Below are 23352 nucleotides of genomic sequence, written 5' to 3' on the forward strand. Positions count from 1 at the left end.
TAAATTACTTTGGAAATACCTTCTGCTTTAGATAAAGTAACTCTACCAAGGATGGTGAGGTCTCTGGTAATTTTTATGAAAAGTGCTCAGTGGCGCAGTGAGGCAAGCGAGAGCACGAAACTGGACCGCGCCATCTTTCCACTTCCGACTCTTCCGGTCTAGCTTTAAACAGTGGCTCTTTTTTTCCCTAGCTCCGAGACCTTGTGCACGCTTGCAACTAGCTGTACACGTCAGACTTTGCGACAACCAGTCGCGAGCATAGATTTATATGGTTGCGAGCGTGTGAGCTAAGGCATTTCAGTGGCAGAATGGGGTCCGATAAGAATCAGAGACATGATGCAAACTTTACGGAAATGTATGCTGTCACCGTATAGTATTCCTTTCACTTGGTCTTTAGAAATAAGCTATAGGGCCAAATAGGCTATAGGGTCATTCTAGATGGAACTCATCACATATGTTGCTTTTTTTCTTTGTGATATGAATATGATTTCCAACGCATTGTATCTGATTAAATAAACTAGGGCCGGAGTGGGGACACTTTTCATCCCGGGAGTTTCAGGCCCTTTTTTTGTATACCAAACAGTGCCGGATGCAGCCTGCTTTGACTGGGGGTGCAGTGAACATTTCTGGGGGGTATGATTACAGAAAGGGATCGTAATATTTTTTATATTGATACCATTTTTGAGACTGCTTAACGATCCGAGTGTTAATCAGGCACGGAGCCAGACGTTGTAAACATTAGGAGCTTTGCCCCAACCTAGGGCGCATGGGTTTGATGTGATGCAAGATAGGGACTTCTACAGTTAATGCGAGCGCGCAAAATATAGTATACTTTATTGAACATGTGCCTTTGAAAGGGGCATTGAGGAGTACGATCACACCTGTGTGATTTCTTCTGGGTGGGCCCTGGGGAGTACGATCACACAGGTGTGATTTCGAACGCGTCCTTAGAATGTCCAGTTTGGCTTATTACGTCACAATAGAGCCTTCAGCAGTAGCCTACGTGTATATTATAAACATAAGTCTCAATGTACTGTATATTTTGCAAAAATAAAGTATACCTTTATTATCCATATGTAAACGTTCAGACAATTTAGTTAGCTAATGTTAGCTAACAGCTAACCAAAAATAACTCACGCTTTACTCACGTCACCTAGTAAACCATAATATTATACGTTTTCCTTGACTTGGCTATCACTTTCAACACATTTTACCTATTGTATAACCAACCAGAGATTGAAATAATAGATATACATTCACAAATATGCATCTAAAACATCTGACATTCATCTGTCTTTCGTCTCGTATTTACTTGCGGCCATCTTGGATTCTTTTGTGTTCCGGCAACAAAGATGAACTTCGATGATGTACCACTTTACCCCGTACACCTCATTATTTTCTCGTGAGAAGAGTAGGTTATCTCGTTGACCCTTTGACACCCACAATGCATTGAGTACTGATCAAAACAAAAAACATGGCAGCCTATATTATCGGTAATAGCCAAGTTAGCTTGTCGACAGCTTCAAACGATCCTATACCATATCCGATCACTGTGGATTCACTTATATGAATATTTCAAATTCGGAACAGTAATGACAGTAAAGTTATACCCCTAATTCGCAACAACCTATAAAAAACCCACACAAACACGTTTCTTAATTTTTACCACAGCATCCTTGAATTCGTTTCAGGTACATGTCCAGGAAAGGGTACAATCACGTCACTCACGTTACATATCAATGAATATCATTAGCACACACATTGAGCCATAAAACATATCACAACTCAAGCATGTTTGAGTTGTGTGATTTACTGGCTATATTTAGGACCTTTACACAGGATCCACTATGGACATCCAGGATCATGATGGGCTTGGCATATCTGGGTCTGTTGTCTTGACATGTCAACTGGCATTTATTCATACACTTACATTACACAATGAAACGAAACAACATTCTTCCAGGACATTGACATAACCTAAACAACTACAACAACTAAGTAGAATTAGGTAAATTAAATTGGTCCAACAAGACAAGATTAAATTTGTGACAAATTCCCCAAGACACAAAGAGGATGGGATACTTCAAGTTCAAGTGTTTTATTGTCAGGTGCACAGAACACCACAAGGTCAGACTGGGCACTGAAATTGGGCACTGAAGACAAGACAACGCAAGACAACCTGGCATAACATATAAGTACACAGAACATAGATTACATCTATGATAAGCTAAAATATAGGGAACCTCCTAAATATACAGATAATATACAATATGTGAATGTAAACATAATATACTAATACCATATGTGAACATTAGTTATTGAGGTAGCATCCATATGCAAAAATATTGATGATGTACAGGTGCGTGTGGGGTGCATGGGTTTGTCCACAATGCGTGTGGCTTTGCGGATGCACCGTTAGGTATGTTTGTAAGGGAGGGAAGAGAGACCCCGACTATCTTCTCGGCTGTCCTCACTATCCTCTGCAGAGTTGCGGTTCAAAGTGGTGCAGTTCCCAAACCAGGCCGTGATGCAGCTCCTCGGGATGCTCTCTATAGTCCCTCTATGCAATGTGGTGAAGATGTGGGATGGGAGATGGGCTTTTAGCCACTGCTGGTACACCAAGGAATTAGGTGCTCAACGGTTTAGTTGATGTTCAGCAGGGATGGGTTGCTTTTTGCCTTGTACCTTACTTGCTCTGCACACCTGAGAGATGGCAATGTAGTACTATACATGGACAATTTGTACAGCAGTGCAACCCTCTTTCAACATTTTCTGTCTCTTGGAACGGGGCCTGTGTGGGCCAACATTCACATTCACCTGTAAAATTAGAAAGGGAGATGTTCAATATATAGAAAACGGTCAACAGCAGGCAGTCAAGTGGTATGACAAGAGGTGTGTTCATAACCCTATGAAACATTACAGTCATACATTACTGTCTTGTCATTTCAATAAGTTGTTATTTTGAATAAGCATAAAGTCTGGTTTATTCTATGTCTTCCATCAAGTAGCTCTAGCCTAGATTTTCCAAACAAATTACACTTGCCTCATTTTTGCAATACTTGAACTGTGGCCTGACAATAAATGAGGAATAATAAATGTTCCAACAACACGGAAATGAATGGCAGTAGATGGTAGCAATAGATCACAAAACCTAATTTAGAATGGATGTCTGCATTATTGTGTTTGCTCTAATTAGACTAAACATAGCAAGTTACGAGCTAGCTAGCAAAAACATCAGATCGTGGAAAACAACAAGTCATGCTTTCATCTCAATATCATGCCACAGGTATGTGTATGTAATTTGTGGTTTTAAATAATCTACTCACCAGAAAGGTTTTCCCAGAAAAGTAGAAGCCAACCAAAAAGGTTTGAAGGTATCCAAGCTGCATGAGCTTGCTTGATCGCCTTTCGTCAAGGGGTCTGGGAGTCATTCTCCAGTCTCGCCTATGGCTCACATGGTTGACAATCAGCAGTTGTTGCTAATTTACTAGGCTATGTTACGTTGTTTGTGTGGTCGGATTATAATGAGTACAAAATAATGCAGGTGCATCCAGTCAAACTAATGTGCTATGATTGTAATGCATCTTTAATTTTTGTTTTGCTGGTTTCCAGTAACTTATTTTGAGAACACGGTCTGGTTGCCAACTCCGTAGGTTTACGAGATGGAAGAGAGAACACAACGATGTATAGCAATCAAGTTAGACTGACTGGGTGTATCTGAATTATGCTGTATTCGTTATAATCCGACCACACAAACAACGTAACATAGGAAATTAGCAACAGCTAACTTGTTGATTGACACTTTACTACACTACGAGCTAGCTAGTTTGGCAAACACATCACCTTGTGAAATACAACAGTTGCTTTCATCTCAGTATCGTGCAAAATATATGGGTGTACTTCTGGCATCAGAATCATAGCCAAAACTTTGAAGGTCTCGCCAATCCCCTGGGCCCCGTTCGTCGTAAGGGTTGAAGCTAAATTAATCAATTGTCCCTTTAGCCCGCTAACATTAGCGAGATGAGTGAGAACAGCAAATATCGGTTCGTCAACGGCTGATCCGCATCCAAATCATGTGGTTAATTTCAATCAGGCTAAACTTATCAGGGAAATTGCACGTGCACGTCCTACTTCAAAAGGCAGGAAAGGTCGATCACCAAAACCGTGATTTTTTTACGGTATGATGGCGGAAAAGACGAAAGAGAGAGCGGTGATAGGCTATTGTCGCCATCCGAGCAAACTATTATAATGAGTCTCTAAGAAGACAATAAGCATATTATCATGGCTAAGTCAAACACCGCCACCGCTGCCAGAGCAAGACAAGCAGCTTGGCAAAAAATTGCCGATAAGCTAAATGCGAAAGTTTTGGGGAAATGTATAGGCTCATCTTAAGTGCCTCATTACCCCAATCAATCAGATCACATTTCTTTAAATGTGTAAGTATAGACTTAATGGAAATTAATAATCGAATGAGATCTTGCTAGCGAAAATAATGATCTCAACTCTTTCAGAATAAGTAGGCTAGATAAAAACAAGGCCAACGAGTATCTAAGTGATACGAATTCATAGACAATTATGAGGATATATGTAGGCTACTGCGCTTATATCATGTACTATATATGTGTTTGATTTCATTGACTGGGACATGGCCAGGGAATATGATGAATTGATTCATCAGCTGGTTAAGCGCCAAGTACACTTTTCTTACAGCAACGCATGCTGCGGCTTTGCCAATGTTTTCTGCATCGCCTATACTGTATACAAATGTAGCCTATAGCCTACCTGACGCAAAAAAACTCAAGGCTATGCAGTCTGAAGCACAGTTAAAGTGTCAAGTAGCTTTATTGTCAATTTCTTCACATGTCAAGACATAAAAAGGAATCGATATGACGTTTCCCACTCTCCCACAGTGAAACATATAAAAAGCACAGGCACAACAGATAAGACAAGACATTTCGTAAAACATAGCGTTACATATTCACATACAGCAGCATAAGCTCATAATAAAGCATAAAGCTTGCTGCGGCGTGTGATATATTTGCAATGTACGGCCCGAGAAGGTCTTGCAAATAAATGAGTCCTTGTCGACTGAATCGATATCGCTCAAACAAGAACTCATCCGTGTGAAATAAAGGATCTTGGCAATCGCGAAGAACTCTATTGGTATGGAAAGCTAATCGAACTAAAATATAGCTCCTTGGTCAACTGGGTCTCTCAAAAAGGGAGCTGCCATGTTATTTTCCGGGGGTGTGGCAAGCTTATCCAGCTACACTTACGTTAGCCTGCTCTGGAGCAGGTTAGTGCTAATTGATATGTTACTATGGTGATTTATCGAAAGTTGCTTCCACGAACCAAAAAGAGGGGCGTTTTTTATCTTAGCCTGAAAATTAGCTCGCTAAACCGCTTAGCGAGCTACGACGAATACCCCCCAGGAGGTAGGCGTATCTGTGTCAAAGTCAACAATTAAGAGAAGATTTCACCAGAGTAAATACAGAGGGTTCACCACAAGATGTAAACCATTGGTGAGTCTCAAAAACAGGAAGACCAGATTAGAGTTTGCCAAAAAACATCTAAAAGAGCCTGTACAGTTCTGGAACAACATCCTATGGACAGATGAGACCAAGATCAACTTGTACCAGAATGATAGGAAGAGAAGAGTATGGAGAAGGGAAGGAACTGCTCATGATCCAAAGGATACCACCTCATCAGTGAAGCATGGTGGAGGTAGTGTTATGGCGTGGGCATGTATGGCTGCCAATGGAACTGGTTCCCTTGTATTTATCGATGATGTGACTGCTGACAAAAGCAGTAGGATGAATTCAGAAGTGTTTCGGGCAATATTATCTGCTCAGATTCAGCCAAATGCTTCAGAACTCATAGGACGGCGCTTCACAGTGCAGATGGACAATGACCCGAAGCATACTGCGAAAGCAACCAAAGAGTTTTTTAAGGCAAAGAAGTGGAATGTTCTGCAATGGCCAAGTCAATCACCTGACCTAAATCCAATTGAGCATGCATTTCACTTGCTAAAGACAAAACTGAAGGGAAAATGCCCCAAGAACAAGCAGGAACTGAAGACAGTTGCAGTAGAGGCCTGGCAGAGCATCACCAGGGACGAAACCCAGCGTCTGGTGATGTCTATGGGTTCCAGACTTCAGGCTGTCATTGACTGCAAAGGGTTTGCAACCAAGTATTAAAAGTGACAATTAGATTTATGATTATGTTAGTTTGTCCTATTATTTTTGGTCCCTTAAAAAGGGGGGGGGGGGGGGCCACATATAAAATGTGTTGTAATTCCTACACCGTTCACCTGATTTGGATGTAAATACCCTGAAATTAAAGCTGAAAGTCTGCACTTAAAGCACATCTTGATTGTTTAATTTCAAATCCATTGTGGTGGTATACAGAGCCAAAATGATGAAAATTGTGTCAATGTCCAAATATTTATGGACCTGACTGTATATATGTCTATGGCCACACATATGGTATTTAACAGAGCTGTACTGACGTACCATAGCAAACAATGGGGTTTTAAGTGCAATGTTTAAAAAAATACGCTCCCGGTGTGATCAGCCCGAAGTTAGTAATAGGCTACTCTCTCTAGACTGAAGTAACCATTCGTTTGTCTAAACTAGCTACAAGGTAAGATAGTCAGCCCTCCCAAAATACCGAATTTAACTAGCACTAGTGTGAAGGAATGATAACTATACTGCTAATCAATGCTGCTATACCAATCACTACCTCAAGTATATAAAATGTGTAATACTTTATACTAAAACATATATCCAATTGTGATCAATTGATTTATTAAAGAACAGATGGGATCAGGCTACAGGATGTTTCTGTATAAAGTAAGGTTGTGCTGAAATGTATCAGTATAGTAAGATCGTGTTAGAATGTAACTTTGGTGTATGGGCAAGAATGCCGATGTCAGGCAAACTGTCTTGGGAGGCAAGTTTGTGATGCTCAGAGACCGCAGTGAGCACAATAGGGCTACTCAGTTCATGGAAAGTGTCAACTTGGGAGATAAGGTGATGCTGGGACTGTAACTCTTTTCTGCTTCAGGACGAGTCAGACCGGCCAGTCTGACTACCTTTGGATATACGACCCCTGTTCTAAGCCATGCCTCCTTGGAGACCCTGCCCCCACCTGCCCCTATACATCACCAAACCCCTCGTCTGCCCCCCCCTTTCCCTTGGAGACCCTGTCCTCACCTGCCCCTATGCATCATCAGACCGTGGACTGGTCCCCCCCCCCCCCCCCTTTCTCTTGGAGACACAGCCCCCCTTTCCTTGGAGACGCAGCTCCCACCAGCCCACACATCATTTGGACCTTGGGATGATCTACTCCCCCTTGATTGCATCAGACCTGTGAGTCTTCTCCGCCCCCCTCCCTCTCTGAACATCACCAGATCCTTGGACTGCCCACCACGAACGCCCTGGACATTTAATTGGATAACCACATTCCCACCCCATGGTCTTCTGACCAATCACCTATCAAAGTTCTTCCTCTCTGGGGGGTACAAGACCTGTCTCCCGAGGACAGGGAGACAGAACTTGGACTGGGCAGAACTCTCTCTCTGATCTCTGTCACGACCACTTTCTCAACGAAGGCCTTCGTTTGATCTATTCTGAGACTCTGTTTCTGTGAAGCTGCTTTGGCATCATCGACTGATTCACTGTACTAGACTAAGAACATCCTGGTGTGTTGTTTTCATAGTGTATTTTTGTGATTGCATCATTTCTTATTATTAAACTACAAATAACTTGGTCCAGTATTTAACCTTGTATCATTCTCCACTACCCAGTTTGACACGCCTTAACACTAGCTAATTAGACTAACTACTGTAGCTAACCAACGTAAGCTAGGTTGCCTACTGTAAATAGGTAATTTAAAATTCAAAAACTGTTAATTGAATATTTGTACTTAGACTACTTTTGTCTTTAACTTGGTATCTGCACTTAGCAGCGTCCAACTGGTCTAGCCTTCATCGACGATAAGCTCCCTTACCTTCTATGTACCGTTAGGCTATAGACTGCACTCTCATCTGGCCCAGTGCAACCTCTTGTGGGGGGAGGGGTGACACAGGGGTGTCAGGATCAGAGTGACAGGATCTGAGCGTGGAGATACGTGGATTTCTATGACGAAATGTTTCAATCGTAGACTGTGGTTTCTATAGGCTAAAATGTGTTTTAAAATTATTTTTGAGGTTGATTTGTCCTACAGTGAAGTTGAGGGCGGGGTCAGTGGCTCGTTCACGTACGGTCAATCTCACGTTGATTGTGATTTATAAAGGAAAGGTGCGCAGGACCTAACCTGGTCCTAACCAGACTCTCGTACATTGCATTTGTACAGAGAGTCTGGCCTCGCTCCATTGACAAGCGTTGACTTCCTTGTAGGCGGGTACTCTGTTGAAGTTTAAAACTATTGGATCTGCCCAGAGCCACTCTGATCTGCCATAACCAATCGCTAGTGTTCGCCTTAGCCAATCCCTTCACCACTACTGTAACAGAGCTAGCTGCCGTAGCTGGAAAATCAAACTGTTCCCGAACCCCGTGGGGAGGAGGGCCACAACATCATGGCCACCAACAAAACTCAGCTAAACTTGTTCTTGCTCCGGCTTTAGCTGTTGGATATTCGGCAGCGTTGCCACAACGGACCGAATGGCTTTGCTCGCATCTTTCTCCGCCGCCATTACGGAACAACAACACAAACTAGCACACGACATCAACGTCATCGTTCTCAGTCGCTCCCTCTGTTCGCTGATTCGCCGGTAGAAAATCAACCTGAAAATCAGATTTACGCAGGGCCGGATTAAAGATCCTGTAAAGTGGACCTGGAAACGAGTTTTAAGTTCGCCACACCACAGAATAATGTGTTATTAACTACCCATCCAAATTCGAATGAAAAAATAACACCGACAAGTATGTTAAATTAGGCTTTGAAATCGTGAAAAAATCAGCAGTCTTCTCTGCTTGAGACTGGGGGGGCGTGTCGCTTGAAGGAGCTGAAGCTCCGCCCCTCGCTGCCTAGTGCCTACCTTCGACCCAGATAATGGACGCTATGTCAAGCCGAACAAAACCGTATAGAATTAGAATTTATTTGTTCAATGAGTGAAACATACAGATGCATATAAATGAAATGTTACCCTGAGCTGTAACAGTAAAAATGGACACCAGAGACAGCAGACAGTGAGCTCTCCAGCTAGGCTACTTCTAACACATTAGCTACCATATCACCAAAATACCATCATTCTACACCGAGTAGCCTAATATCAATTTAGAGGTTTGCACTAACTCATAGCAGAGATACCTCTGGAAAAGTTATCTAGTGCAAGCACAGAACTGAGTGATGAACTGCTGGCGGCGGTGGATGGTCCAGGTGCGACCGGAGGATGAACGGCCGGAGGGGCGATGCTCGGTACGGCTCCGCGCTGCAAGAGAAGCCGTGTGTTGGTGAACCCCGTCTGTCTCTGGTCCATGTTAAAACTGTCCGCCGTGAAATGGTCAGTGTAGAGGCGGCTGTTGGAGTTTATCCTAGGCTTTCCATGAGCGTGGCTCTTCACAAAATCTATCCACCTATTTTTCCTTTCATTATCAATAGGGAACTTAAATGGCGTTGCAGCGCAGCTGGATTTCTTGCATCCAGGGAAGATGCAGTTGTGGGTGGTGGGAGACATCCTCAAGCTAGCTAGCTAGCTGATGTAGGCTACAATAACAGTACAGCAGGAGGAGCCATTCAGTGATCTGGCGTAGATAGGGCGAAATGACGTAGATAGGGCATTTTTTGGCTCCGCCCATTAAAACCTGATCTGAAAACGGAAGAGAAACTGTTCTTTGGTTTAACTCCACATTTCAGTGTGACAAAGTCTTAGCGCTTTGCACATGCTTTCAGGAACTCATTTCACACGTATATAATGTACTTAGAAGCAAAACATGGAATTTACTTTACAGGATCTTTAGCCATTAGGGCAACTGGGCACTTGCCCAGGGGCACATGACATCTAAGGGGCCCTGGACAATGTCAACTAAAATGTTATATCACGTTATGAACGCAGTCCTAACTTTCCTTAATGTGAGTACTTTATTGCAACTCGCCCTACCAGAGAAGGAAACACCTTGGATCACTGCTACTCTACAATCAGCAAAGCATACCATGCGGTCCCCCGAGCAGCACTGGGTCACTCTGACCATGCCATGGTCCACCTGATTCCTGCATACAGGCAGAAGCTAAAGCGCTGTAAGCCTGCTGTGAGGACATCAAAACAGTGGACCAGTGAAGCTATGGAGGATCTGCTGGCGTGCTTGGACTGCACTGACTGGGACATGTTCACGACTGCTACCAATAGTCTGGATAAGCTCACAGAGGCTGTGACATCATACATCAGCTTCTGTGAGGACTGCTGTATACCAACACGCACCAGGGTGAGCTACAACAACGACAAACCCTGGTTTACAGCTAAACTCAGAAGGTTGAGGTCAGCGAAAGAGGCCGCGTTTAGGAGTGGGGACAAAGACAGTTTCAAGGAGTCGAAGAACAGGTTTAGCAAGGCGGTGAGGGAGGCTAAACGACTGTACTCGGAGAGACTAAAACACCAATTTTCTGCAAACGACTCTGCTTCTGGCTGGAGAGGGCTCAGGCAGATTACCAACTACAAGCCCAGAGCCCCCCCACTCCACTAACGACTCCCGCCTGGCCAACGACCTGAATGAGTTCTACTGCAGATTTGAAAGACAATTGGACAGTCCTGAACTACCCCTTCCCACCCAGGAGGCCTCCCACCTCCCCCCTCTACAGTGACGACTCTCTCCATTCAGGAGGGTGAAGTTAACAGAATTTTCAAGAAGCAGAATCCCCGCAAAGCAGCTGGGCCAGACTCTGTCTCTCCAGCCACCCTCAAGCACTGCGCTGACCAGCTGTCTCCGGTGTTTACCTACATCTTTAACACCTCCCTTGAGACATGCCATTTGCCAGCCTGTCTCAAGTCCTCCACCATCATCCCTGTGCCCAAAAAGCCAGGGCCAACAGGACATAATGACTACAGACCCGTCGCCCTGACCTCTGTGGTAATGAAGTCTTTCGAGCGCCTGGTGCTGGCACACCTTAAATCCATCACAGACCCTCTACTGGACCCCCTGCAGTTTGCCTACAGAGCCAGCAGGTCTGTGGACGATGCAGTTAACATGGCCCTCCACTTCACCCTACAGCACCTGGACTCCCCGGCATCCTATGCCAGGATCCTGTTTGTGGACTTCAGCTCTGCCTTCAATACCATCATCCCCGCCCTGCTTCAGGACAAGCTCTCCCAGCTGAACGTGCCAGACTCCACCTGCAGGTGGATCACAGACTTCCTGTCTGACAGGAAGCAGTGCGTTAAGCTGGGAACACAAGTCTCTGACTCCCGGTCCATCAGCACCGGATCACCTCAGGGCTGCGTCCTTTCTCCTCTGCTCTTCTCCCTGTACACCAACAGCTGCACCTCCAGTCATCTGTCCGTCAAACTCCTGAAGTTTGCGGATTACACCACCCTTATTGGGCTCATCTCTGGTGGAGACGAGTCTGATTATAGGTGGGAAGCAGCCAACCTGGTGACCTGGTGCAGCCAGAACAACTTAGAGCTCAATGCTCTTAAGACAGTGGAGATGGTTGTGGATTTCAGGAAGAACACAGCCCCACTCACCCCCATCACCCTGTGTGACTCCCCAGTCAACACTGTGGAGTCCTTCTGCTTCCTGGGCACTATCCTCTCCCAGGACCTCAAGTGGGAACTGAACATCAGCTCCCTCATCAAGAAAGCACAACAGAGGATGTACTTCCTTCGGCAGCTGAAGAAGTTCAACCTGCCAAAGACAATGATGGTGCACTTCTACTCAGCCATCATTGAGTCCATCCTCACCTCCTCCATCACCGTCTGGTACGCTGCTGCCACGGCCAAGGAAAAGAGCAGGCTGCAGCGTATCATCCGCACTGCTGAGAAGGTGATTGGCTGCAATCTGCCTACCCTCGAGGACCTGCACACCTCGAGGACCCTGAGGCGAGGGAGGAAGATTGGCCGACTCCTCCCACCCTGGACACTCCCTGTTTCAGTCACTCCCCTCCGGCAGAAGGCTGCGGTCCATCAGGACCAATACCTCACGCCACAAAAACAGTTTCTTACCTTCCGCTGTTGGCCTCTTCAACAAGGCCAAGGGACCACACTGACTCTAATGACTTGTTGCTTAAAACACACTGCTTTTTGCACTGCATTGCAAAATTGCATCTTGTACATTTGTATTTTTTGTAATATTTTTATTTTTATATAGTAAATTATGGCAACTTATATTTTATTGTATATTGTATTTAATTCTAATTCCACTTAGTACTGCTAGTTTATGTACCCTTAGTATAGATAGTCCACATATTTAAATTTAGGTTCCTATATGTTTATTGTATGCACCTTCCTGCCAAAGCAAATTCCTTGTCTGTGCAAACTTTCATGGCGAATAAATCCCATTCTGATTCTGATTTGATCAAAATGTTATGTTAAATCATGTCAAAAACAGTGTTTGTGTAGTCTAGCCAGTGCCGCCGCTCCCATAACGCTCACTACGCGCTGTGCGTAGGGCACCAACTCCTGAGGGGGCACCAAAAAATAGCCAACTGAAAAATCATTATAGCTATAATACTTATAATACCGATATTATTTTAGTATAGAAATATTAAACACGTATATTACAAAACAGGCAGAACAAGAGATGTATTTAAATGCTCACAAAAAGTTACGATGGTGCCCCCCCCCCAAACTAAACAAAACAAATAGGCTACACACTCAACTTCCCAAGCTCGCTGTGGGTGCCCTTCCCTCAGTGGGCTGACGAACTTTGACAGTAGGCTAGGTCAACTTTTCTAAAATGGGCTTAATCCTAATCAATAGACTGGAAAATCTTATTGGGTTCACGGATAGTGTATTGAACTGGCTGAAATCATATATCACAGGAAAGAAGTTTTATGTTAGTTTAGATGACCATAGGTCCAAGAAACATGAGAACTGCTACGGGGTTGCTCAAGGAAGCTGCTTAGGTCCATTACTTTTTTCTCTTTATATGTTACCACTCGGCGACATAATCAGAGAACATAACATAGATTTCCATAGCTATGCGGATGACACACAACTATATATATCCACTGAACCCAACGATGCAACGGCCATCAATTCCATGACCAACTGCCTGTTGGCAATAAACAAATGGATGAATGATAACTTTCTTAAATTAAATGAAGACAAAACCGAAGTCCTACTATGTGGCCCCAAATCCAAAAGAGAGATGCTTATTAAGAATCTTGGAGGCTTAACCCCCTATCTTAAACCAGAGGTGACGAGTCTCTGTGTAATCCTGGACTCAGATTTGAATTTCAACTCTCACATTAATAAAGTGACCAAAACAGCTTTCTTTCACCTGAGGAATATAGCAAAGGTACGACCATTCATAAACCAAAATGATGCAGAGAAGTTAATTCATGCTTTTATATCCAGCAGGCTGGACTACTGTAACGCACTTTTCACTGGTCTTCCCAAGAAAACCACTGAAAGACTACAGCTCATTCAAAATTCTGCAGCTAGATTATTAACCAAAACTAAAAGGAGAGAACACATTAGTCCTGTCCTAGCTACTTTACACTGGCTCCCTGTTACCTTCAGAATTGACTTTAAGGTCCTTTTCCTCACATACAAAGCTCAACACGGACAAGGACCTAGCTACATTGCTAACTCCTTTATAAACTACACACCAGCTAAGAACACTGCGATCATCAAATGGAGGCCTATTAGAGGTCACCATAAGCAGTCATAAGAAGATTGGTGATACGGCCTTTGTCAATTACGCCCCAAAACTATGGAACAAATTACCCATAAATATTAGGGAAGCAAACACTCTAGACATTTTGAAAAGACAGCTTAAAACCTACCTTTTTACCGAAGCATTTAAGTAATTTTATCTCAAAAGGGTTTTCCTACTTTTAAAGTTGTTTTCTCTCTTGAACAGAGATCTTATTGGGATTTTTATTTTTGTTTGAATTGTTTATCACTTGTATTATTGTTTTTATTGATTTTATGTAAAGCACCTTGAGCTACAATTCTTGTATGAAATGTGCTATATAAATATAAGTAAGTCTTACTTACTTACTTACTTACTTAAAACGATAACAGGAGTCAGGGGAAGGAAAAAAGAAAGAAAGAGACTGCGAGATGGTGCCCGTGCATCACTTTCATGTATAGTCCATGTTTAATCATTGTTAAATACGGGAAATGTGCTGCTAATTTAATGGTTAGCCTATACATACACCTCAAACTTGCCTAATCTAAAGGTAGGATATGTGATGTTATCCTGTATTCGATGCAGTCGGGCTCGGGCATCTCCCCCTCCTACATCCCGTAGTGGACAATCTGATGGTGAGACATACAGCGCTGAATTTTGATTTAAAATTTGAGTTGGATTGTACAAGGTGTTTATGGAACAATTATCAGTCAGTACAAGTGCAAATAACACTGCTGGATTTAATCTTCATGATAATTATGAAATCTAGTGAAAAAAGCGTGTGTAAGGAAAACAAAATATATAAATATTACGAGTAATTTTCTTCCCACATTCACTTTCTGCAGTCTGACTACAGTACGGTCATCTGCGTCGCCAATTCCAACTGCTTCCAAAATGTGCGTAGGCCTACGGGAGGGTCAGAGTTTGCGTGAAGGACCGCACATTCTCCCGTCAAGTTTGTTTTTTATAAATCACAACCTTTGCATGGAAAGTGGCGTACGCACATTTTAAGCCCTGTTTTGTGCGTACGCAAGCTTTATAAATGAGACCCCTGATGTTAGTTTCCTCCAGGAACACAATGACTGTTAATGAGGGACTTGTTGCTCTTGTTGGTTAGTTGTAACTGATTTAAAATTATTGTACTTGCTGTGAAATATATTATTGTTGCTTGCTTTTCTATAGGTATACTCTTGCACTTTTGAGGTTCATGTTGTTTATTGTAACTTGTTTAACTACATGCTCTTATGGTTCTTCACTTTGGCACTTATTTGGTTTTTCACAATGTATGCATGTTTTGGCTACCTGCAATGTTTTTGTTATGATCAGTGACCTATGCACTTTTGTTAAGTTTTCTCTTGGAAGTCGCTTTGGATAAAAGCGTCTGCTAAATGAATAAATGTAAATGTAACCTTATAAACCTATACTAACCTAAGACAAGTGAAGTACAATAGTGCAGTATTGCTTATAGTGCAACCAGTAGCTGAAAGTGACAGTGTGTAAAGTTAGAAGTGTATCAGTGTCCATATCAATGTCCATTCGCCTGATGGTCCTTGGAAAGAAACTGTTGTCCAGTCTGCGTGTGCGAGACCGAATGCTTCGGTATCGCCTGCCAGAAGGCAACGGGGTAAAAAGACTGAAGGATGGGTGGTAACCCAGTCTCTTCGAATCCTGCCAGCTTTCTTGAGGCATCGTGTGTGGTAGGATGTCCTGTAGGGCTGGGAGCTTCCTGCCGATGATGAACTCAGCAGACCGGACCACACTACGTAGGGCCTTGCGGTCCCTGTCTGTGCAGCTCCCATACCACACTGTGATGCAACCAGTCACTATGCTCTCTATAGTGCATCTGTTAAAGTTAGTGAGGATTACTGAGTCCATGCCAAACTTCTTCAGTCTCCTCAAGAAGAAGAGCAGTTCCGGGCTGCTTTGTCCACCTTGTCCATGTGAGCAGACCAGGTGAGTTCATTGCTGATGTTCACCCCAAGGACTCTGAAGCAGTTGACCTTCTCCACTTCAGATCCGTTGATTTGTAGGGGTGCATGCTCCTCATGCAGCCTCCACAATAATCTCCTTAGTCTTGCTGACGTTGAGAGAGAGGTTATTGTCCTGACACCATGATGTCAGGGTATCAACTTCCTCTCTGTAGGCTGCAGGGGCGATTTTAGGATTAGACCTTTAGGGGTGATCAGCCCCCAATGAGAATGTGACATGAATACAGTGCCTTGCAAAAGTGCTAAACCCCCCTGCTAATATAAATCCCTAATTTCACTGGATAACAATGAATACATTTATGCATTATTATGCAAAATATTGAATGAATGAAAAAACTAAGGATGTCCCTTTCCTCATGAACTACCAGCATCAAATGATAATAAACAATAATAATTAATATATTTTTTATTATTATTATTTTTAGGGGTGCTGAGATGAAATTTATGGGTGCTTGAGGACCCCTAAAAAGGGTCTAAAATCGCCACTGGTAGGCTGACTCGTCACTGTCAGAGATGAGGCCCACGATGGTTGTGTTGTCCGCAAACTTAAAATGCCATGATCACCACAGCTAGTGGTAGTATATTCACAAAAACACTGCAGTTTGTAAACATACTATATGGTGCTTAGGAGCATTGCATTATTTTTGTACAGTTTATGGCTTGTATATCATTGACAATAGTGTTTACATTGAATTCGTTTTTCTTAATTATAATAGATTCCATGCTACCTAGCCCAGAGGCTAAGCTACCTGCCAATGAGCCACCCTTGGAACCAGCTTTCTCTCCACCGGCCGTTGGACCGGATGAGTCATGGCCTGCTCTCGGCGCTAAACCAAAGAGGCCTAGCGCCGCTTCTACCTTCATCAGAGATGGGACTGTCACCAAGGATAAACAGCAAAAAAAGCGAGGCAGAAACTCTTCCCGCATCACCTCTCCTCCTGTCACACTCAGAAACAGTTTCGAACCACTGGGAACTTTCTCTCCCTTGTGTGTGGAATCCAAGGCGAAGAGGCACAGGAGTGCTAGCCACGCAGCTAACAAACATGAAGGGCCCAGATCGCCGACACACCATGATGGTAGCTACTACACACATGCAAATCCAACACATCATCGTCTGCTGCGACCGGGAGTCCCCCATTTCACTCCAAGCCCCTCTCGGACCACTCGGGGCGCTGTTCGACCCCCTATCAAGCCTAATCAGACAACAATATCACAGGATTATCAAGATCAAAGGTATGCTAAGACTACCCACAGCCCATCAACACTTAGAGGAGCTAACACTGCTAGCACTATAGAATCTACTGCTAGCACTAACGCAGTGTCTAACCTTGGTCTAGCACAAGGTCCTATCATTGCTAACCCAAATAAGATAAGAACTGGCCCCGCAGCTACTGATAAGGCAAACGTTAGAAATGCAAACACGACACCACATATGGCCACTATCTTGATTGGAGATGCCATGACAGCACATGTTAAACTGGCAAAGACAGAAAATATTTGTCTTAGCAACACATCTGTCGAGGAACTGTCCTCAGAGGTAAAAACAATCCTCAACAATAAACCAAACAACCCTAAGATTATCATCCACACTGGCTCGTTTGATATCCTACACAAGAATACTGGCACTGAGATACTTAAAAAACATTTCACCCAGCTACTAAACACACTTAACAGATATCAAGATGTATTCATCAGTGGACCGATTTGCATGCTTTCGCAGAGGAAAAGAAGCCTTCAGTCGACTACTATCTTTCAACACATGGTTGGCATCTGTCTGTCTGACACACAAACTGAGATTTATCGATAACTTCAATGTGTTCTGGAACTGTGCAGACCGTTTTCAAGCTGACGGACTCCACCCAAACCGTAGAGGATCTCGACTACTAACAGCAAACATCAGTCACGTGCTCCTGACCACAAATCAAGCTTCCCTCCCTATCCCTGTTGTGTCTAAGCTGACTGACGCATCCCAAACAACCTCCCATGGAACAGAACAGAACATTCAAACAGCCTCCTGCAAGGACATGGGCCCTGCACAGATCTGCACCCCCCGGATGAATTCCCTTGTGATGGAACAGCTCAGTGACAGAGACTTTCCCAAAGAAAAGCTACGCTAGGACAGCCACCATGCTATTTCATTGGACATACCGGTCATCGTCACAAACAGAAAATGGCATGGTAAAATGCATGGTTACAAACCTGAAACTAGTGTTAGAAGTCACAGAACTATCCATATTCTTCCAACAGATTTATCTACCCATGTTTTATCTGTTAATACCCCACAGATGAAACTGGCCCTTCTAAATGTTAGATCACTAAATAACAAAACATTCCTAGTTAATGATCTGGTCAAAGAAAACAACTTAGACTGCATCTGTCTAACAGAAACCTGGCTAAACAATGACACGGCAACAGCAACTTTGATAGAAGCGTGTCCGCCTGATTACAGCTTTCACCAAGTTTCAAGGACATCAAAAAAAGGTAGAGGAGTCGCAGCTATTTTCTCCTCTAAACTGTTGTTCAAAATCACTGAGCTAGGTGAATTCACATCATATGAATATCTTGCTATAGAGCTCAAAACCGAATCAATACTTTTTGTTATTATATATCGGCCACCCAAGCACTCGTCAATATTCATACAAGAATTCTCTGAACTATTATCACTATGTGTGACTAGATATGACAAAGTAGTTTTAAACGGAGACTTAAATATCCAAGTAAATAAAAAAGCAGACCCAAGAACTATTGAGCTCTTAAATCTCCTTGACAGTTTCAATCTAACTCAACACATAACAGACCCAACACACCGGCACGGAAACACACTAGATCTAGTGATAACAACTGGACTAAATATCAATAATATTTCAATAACTGATCTACCCCTCTCAGACCATCATTATATACTTTTTAATGTGGAAATTATCCTAACAAAAACCAAAAAAGAATTCTTAGTCCATAGAAGATATTTAGACGATACAGCTATGATGACATTTTCAATTTAAATTAACAATTTGCTCTATATGAGCCGACTAACCATGATTGCTCTCTGAATGAAATGGTAGAGAACCTCAATGATGCACTATTATCTGTGTTAGACTCTGTTGCACCACTGAAAACCAAAAAGAAGTGCACAAACAGAACCTCCCCATGGCTGAGAAATAAAAATGACACATTGGAAATTGCAGTAGCGTTTAAAGATTTTGGAATACTTACGGAGTTCTTATGGAAAAGGGAAGAATACAATGACTGACAACCATAACAAATTATTTGCTTCACATTATATTAATGTAATTTTAACTGTGTGTTCTTTAGGCCTCGGTCTAAAGCAGTCGATGATGAAGCAATATTTCAATCCGCTGAACCTGCACAGTTACGTTACTTTGGGGAGATCGAAGAGCCACGGCTGGAGAACATCTTTGAAAAGAGCAAACCTCGGTTCTTCAAACACACCAGCTCTGCAGTCTGGAACTCCCCCCCACAAATGGGAACTCTCCCCTTTTAAACCCTATAGTGGGGAAAATTATTTTTTATATATATTTTATTTCATTAAAGAATATTGTGTTAAATGTTGGAAAATGAATACAATTAGTTGAGCATCATTCACGTCAAATGAATGAATAACTTATTTCACATTGTCCTCATCAGTGATATGTGTGGATCTGTCACATTTAGTTAAGATTACTCTTAAGTCAAGGGAGCTTCCTCTGGAAATTTCCTTCCTTTGTCTTACCATTTTTGTCCCAAAAAACTGTTAGCAGCTATACAATTGAACATGATTATTGCTTGTTTTGTTTGGGAGAAATTGCATCAGTAAATTTTGATGTTGCTCCACCATAGGACTGTATGCAGTGGGTGGTTAGCTTGGACATGCTGTCTGGACCACCCACTAGCACTACACAACACATGCATTTCAATCGGGCTGCCAGCACGGCTGGGTACACATGTCAACAAAATCATTTGTTTTCACTCAGCCAATTGAATGCCACCTCTGAGGGTTCAGGAGTGCTAACTGTATGGCAGGGACTGCAAGTGGTGTGGAGGTATTGATTTATAAGTAGTGGATAGCCGTGTCATTATTATATGTGCCATAGTTTCAGTACTGTAGTCAAGAACGGTGCACTTTCACTGACACGTTGATGCCATTTTGATTTATGAGGAAATGTTGAGGTGACAAGAATCAGGTTTCTCCTTTTCAGTATTTTCCTAATTCTGTCTGAGCAGCTTCTAGGTCTGGACATTGATCCAATCTGGTCCAACCATGTTGATATTCTCTCAGAGATGAAAAGTTTGTATCTGCTGGCCTAGGGCCGATAAGCGGGCTAGCTCTGGCATTTAACCATCACTCCCAAGTCAGGGCAAGTGTCCCGTCATAAGCCCTCTACCCACTGGTCCTCCACCACCCAATTTAGGCAATTATGAATATGCAGCAGTTTTAAATGTAACTGCCATTGCTACTGTCTAACTCAATGTCACAGGAGGGAGGTGTCCAACTACATGACTACTCTGCCATTTCCTTTCATATTTCAGTGCTCATGCCTACAAAACCAACTGGACCACCTCAGGTCGCCACACATCAGCCATAAATATAATCTTCACAGACATTAAATCTGGTCATTCATTGTGTTACGTTTTTAATTTCAAAGCATCTTACTTATTGGGTTGGGTCTCTATAGAACTCACATCACAACATAAATGTATTGTGGGCCTAAAACTGAGGGTATGATATATGAGGCCTCACATGCTTCACTCCTTGTAGACAGTAAATATATCTCCCCCCCCCCCCCCCCCCCCCCCCTACTTCCAGTGATGAGGGGAAATAGGCCAGTATCACACCAGAGGCAAATTATTTGGTTGCATGTGATAGTGTGTGTCAGAATGCTGTAAGTTTGATTCCCTGGGATGGTTTTGGGTGGTTGCCATCTGACCCACTGGTAAACAGCAGCACATACAGTATATGAAAGTAACATGCTTGGGCATTCACTGACCTTGTACAACTTTCCCTCTAGAGTTACACAGTTATGTTTAAATATTTATGTCACATACAAAAACAAATTCAATTGATTAATTGACTGAGAAGGGGTATTCTTCTGAAGTATTCAAAGATAAAATGCAACTTCTTGGTTGTGTTGTATTAGATCGCATTTTAATCCCTTTTTCAACAAAGCAAGTCAAGCACTATGGTGCACATAAACACATGAGCTAAGAACATGAATGAATTCACATAGGTGGGAAAGCAAGTATACAACAGTAGCATACAATAGAAAAGAAAATACACTAAAACATATATCCCACACAACAATATAAAAATGGTGTAAAATGTGAAAAAGATTCCTGACAAAGGAATTTCCCTTTTTTGTTCCATATTATGGTTGTTAGCATTTAGAATGGTTTCTAAATATGGATAATAATCAATTGAAAAGTCTGAATTTCCTTTTGTTTTTGATACCAATACCAGTAACTCAAGCATGTTACAGGAAACTAATGTTAATTAAATTAACTAAAATTAATAAATACCATTACAACTGGTTGTTGGGAGTTATCGCTCTATTGTGAAAAGTATTGAAAAGCATTGTGTTGTCACAAAGGGGGAATTAGAATACATATTGGGAAAATTATTCTTAATTGATAGAGCAAAAACCATCTCCTGGCCTAAAGTTCAGACCTGGTGTTACCTGTTATCTGCTTAATAGAGCAAGTGTTACTGTTGAAATTATATTATCATAACGACTTCCCTGTTTAAATGGATTCTGATTTAATGTACTGAAAAACAAACTTAGTTAAACAGAACCTTGAAAGACATTTTTCTGCTGAAATTATTTTTCTACCGGACAGTTCAACAATATTGTTCAATTAGACATAGTTCAGATGGCTCCTATTTTTCAAGAGCTATACAGCAACATCATTATGATGAGTGATGAAACATACAGGAGTGGATGAACATGAATGGCACTGTGATAAAATAAACTTTGGATGGACATGTCAAACTGTGTTTTGGTTTATAGCTACATTTGGCAATATTGAAAAGTATCTGCCTTTCTAAAATTGCAGTCTGTGAGAAAATACAAACTTGTAATAATCTAGTTGCTTTTACTGCACTGTCGAATCTCAGTTTTTGTGAAGGGGTGGTTGGATCAGCCGCTTCAAAGTTTGATAAAATTGAAGATCAACATGATTTAGTCTTGGACAATTTAGAATGGGTTATACAAGTGCAGAAGCACAAAGCTAAACAAATGTGAAGTGAGAGGTCAAGCGTGGAAATTACATGAGAAAATACAATAAAGACTTTATGATTCCGCCACCCTCACCATTTACTCTACTGTTATTGGCTGCAGCACCCAACCAGAGCATGAGACTTAAACCCTGTTTGTACTCTCGTCCCAATGAATGATTTGAATCGAGCTCATCTGGATTGTTGATGACAGGTATTTATTTTAGTTTTACACATGACATATTTCACAGGTTTACCTTTCTGGGGGAGACGAAAGATCAAATATTCCCTCAAGTTCACAAGCCCTCAACAGACAACAGGTTGGACAGAAGGTTTCCAGGCCCTCCTGGAATCCACGGCAGACACACACATTTTGATAGGTTACAGAGGAAAGGTGAGCTTACAAGAGCTAAACCAGGAAGACAAACACCGACTGTGGAAGGTCAATTTCCATTACATAATTTGACCACCTCGTATCAATATGTTGCAAATGTCCCGCAACCAGTGCTAGTCACGCTGTATGCACCAGGTGGACCTGCGTCTTCCATTAGGTTTGGGGCAGTAGGAAAACACTAAAAAGTTTAATTTGAGTCTTCCTTGTTGTAGAGGGCAAAAGCAAGTTTTACAAGCACACACTGTAAACAGGGGAGCCACATCTATATGACATACCATTGAATAGGGAAAAGACTGCAAAATCAATCATGATGGGGAGCCTCTTGCTCACAAATATGTTATTTCCAAACAAATAACATTCTGACAATTTACCTTTTAGTTGCCAGAGAGGTAGAATAAAGCATTTGTCAATCAAAGTTTTATAGATTTTATCTTATCAGGTAAATATCTATGTAATCCTTACTCTCTGAACATCTTGTGAAGTCTGTACAAACATCATTGCTATTCCTTTTTGTTGTTTTTATCTTTTTTTTATTCTGAAAGATGCTGAATGTATCCCAAATGTCCATCAGCAGCTTAAGAAAGGTTGTAAGGTTGTAAGTTAGGATCCTGCAGCACCCCTCCCAACTAGAAGATTGTGTAGATTAGGCTCTGTACATCTTTAACACTGTGATTGGCAAAGCCAGTTCATTGTTGTGGGGTATGATTTAGAAATGTGAAATATTTAGTTGGAGGTGTCCGAATGAACACTTCCGGGTCCTTCTGTGGGTGAGGTCACTGACGAGGGGGTTGGGGCATCCTGCCAGCCACCGTTTGTCTGTGGAGAGACAAACGGCAGACAACTCAATATGATTGCTGAACATTGTTATTAGTCATCTCTGGTTTGTGCTGATAATACAACATACATTTTCCTATCCTGTAAATTAGATTTAATCTATGGAGAAACAATTTAGGGACTTATGCACATCAG

General features: G+C 42.3%; 1 protein-coding gene and 1 long non-coding RNA gene across 4 annotated transcripts in view; both read right to left on the reverse strand.

Annotated features, from left to right (window-relative positions):
- Positions 1-2441: 2441 nt before the first annotated feature.
- On the reverse strand, positions 2442-3950 carry LOC136959480 (uncharacterized). Of its 2 annotated transcripts, none has more exons than XR_010878744.1 (3): positions 3901-3950; positions 3327-3444; positions 2442-2817 (listed from the first exon to the last, which is right to left on the reverse strand). It is a non-coding gene; the product is annotated as an uncharacterized lncRNA (long non-coding RNA). The 2 variants fall into 2 exon arrangements; XR_010878743.1 differs by lacking the exon at positions 3901-3950 and adding an exon at positions 3844-3895.
- Positions 3951-20917: 16967 nt separating this feature from the next.
- Positions 20918-23352, reverse strand: part of pbx1a (pre-B-cell leukemia homeobox 1a) — a 42179-nt gene continuing 39744 nt past the window's right edge. For both annotated transcript variants that reach the window (XM_067252538.1, XM_067252537.1), the window contains one exon: positions 20918-23199. Coding sequence is in view for 1 of the 2 variants with exons in the window: in XM_067252537.1 (XP_067108638.1) it covers positions 23107-23199 (93 nt within the window). In the remaining variant the exon portion in view is untranslated. The remainder of the gene's footprint in view (positions 23200-23352) is intronic.

The sequence above is a fragment of the Osmerus mordax genome, chromosome 16 (genome assembly GCF_038355195.1).
Source record: "Osmerus mordax isolate fOsmMor3 chromosome 16, fOsmMor3.pri, whole genome shotgun sequence".
NCBI classification, from domain to species: domain Eukaryota; kingdom Metazoa; phylum Chordata; class Actinopteri; order Osmeriformes; family Osmeridae; genus Osmerus; species Osmerus mordax.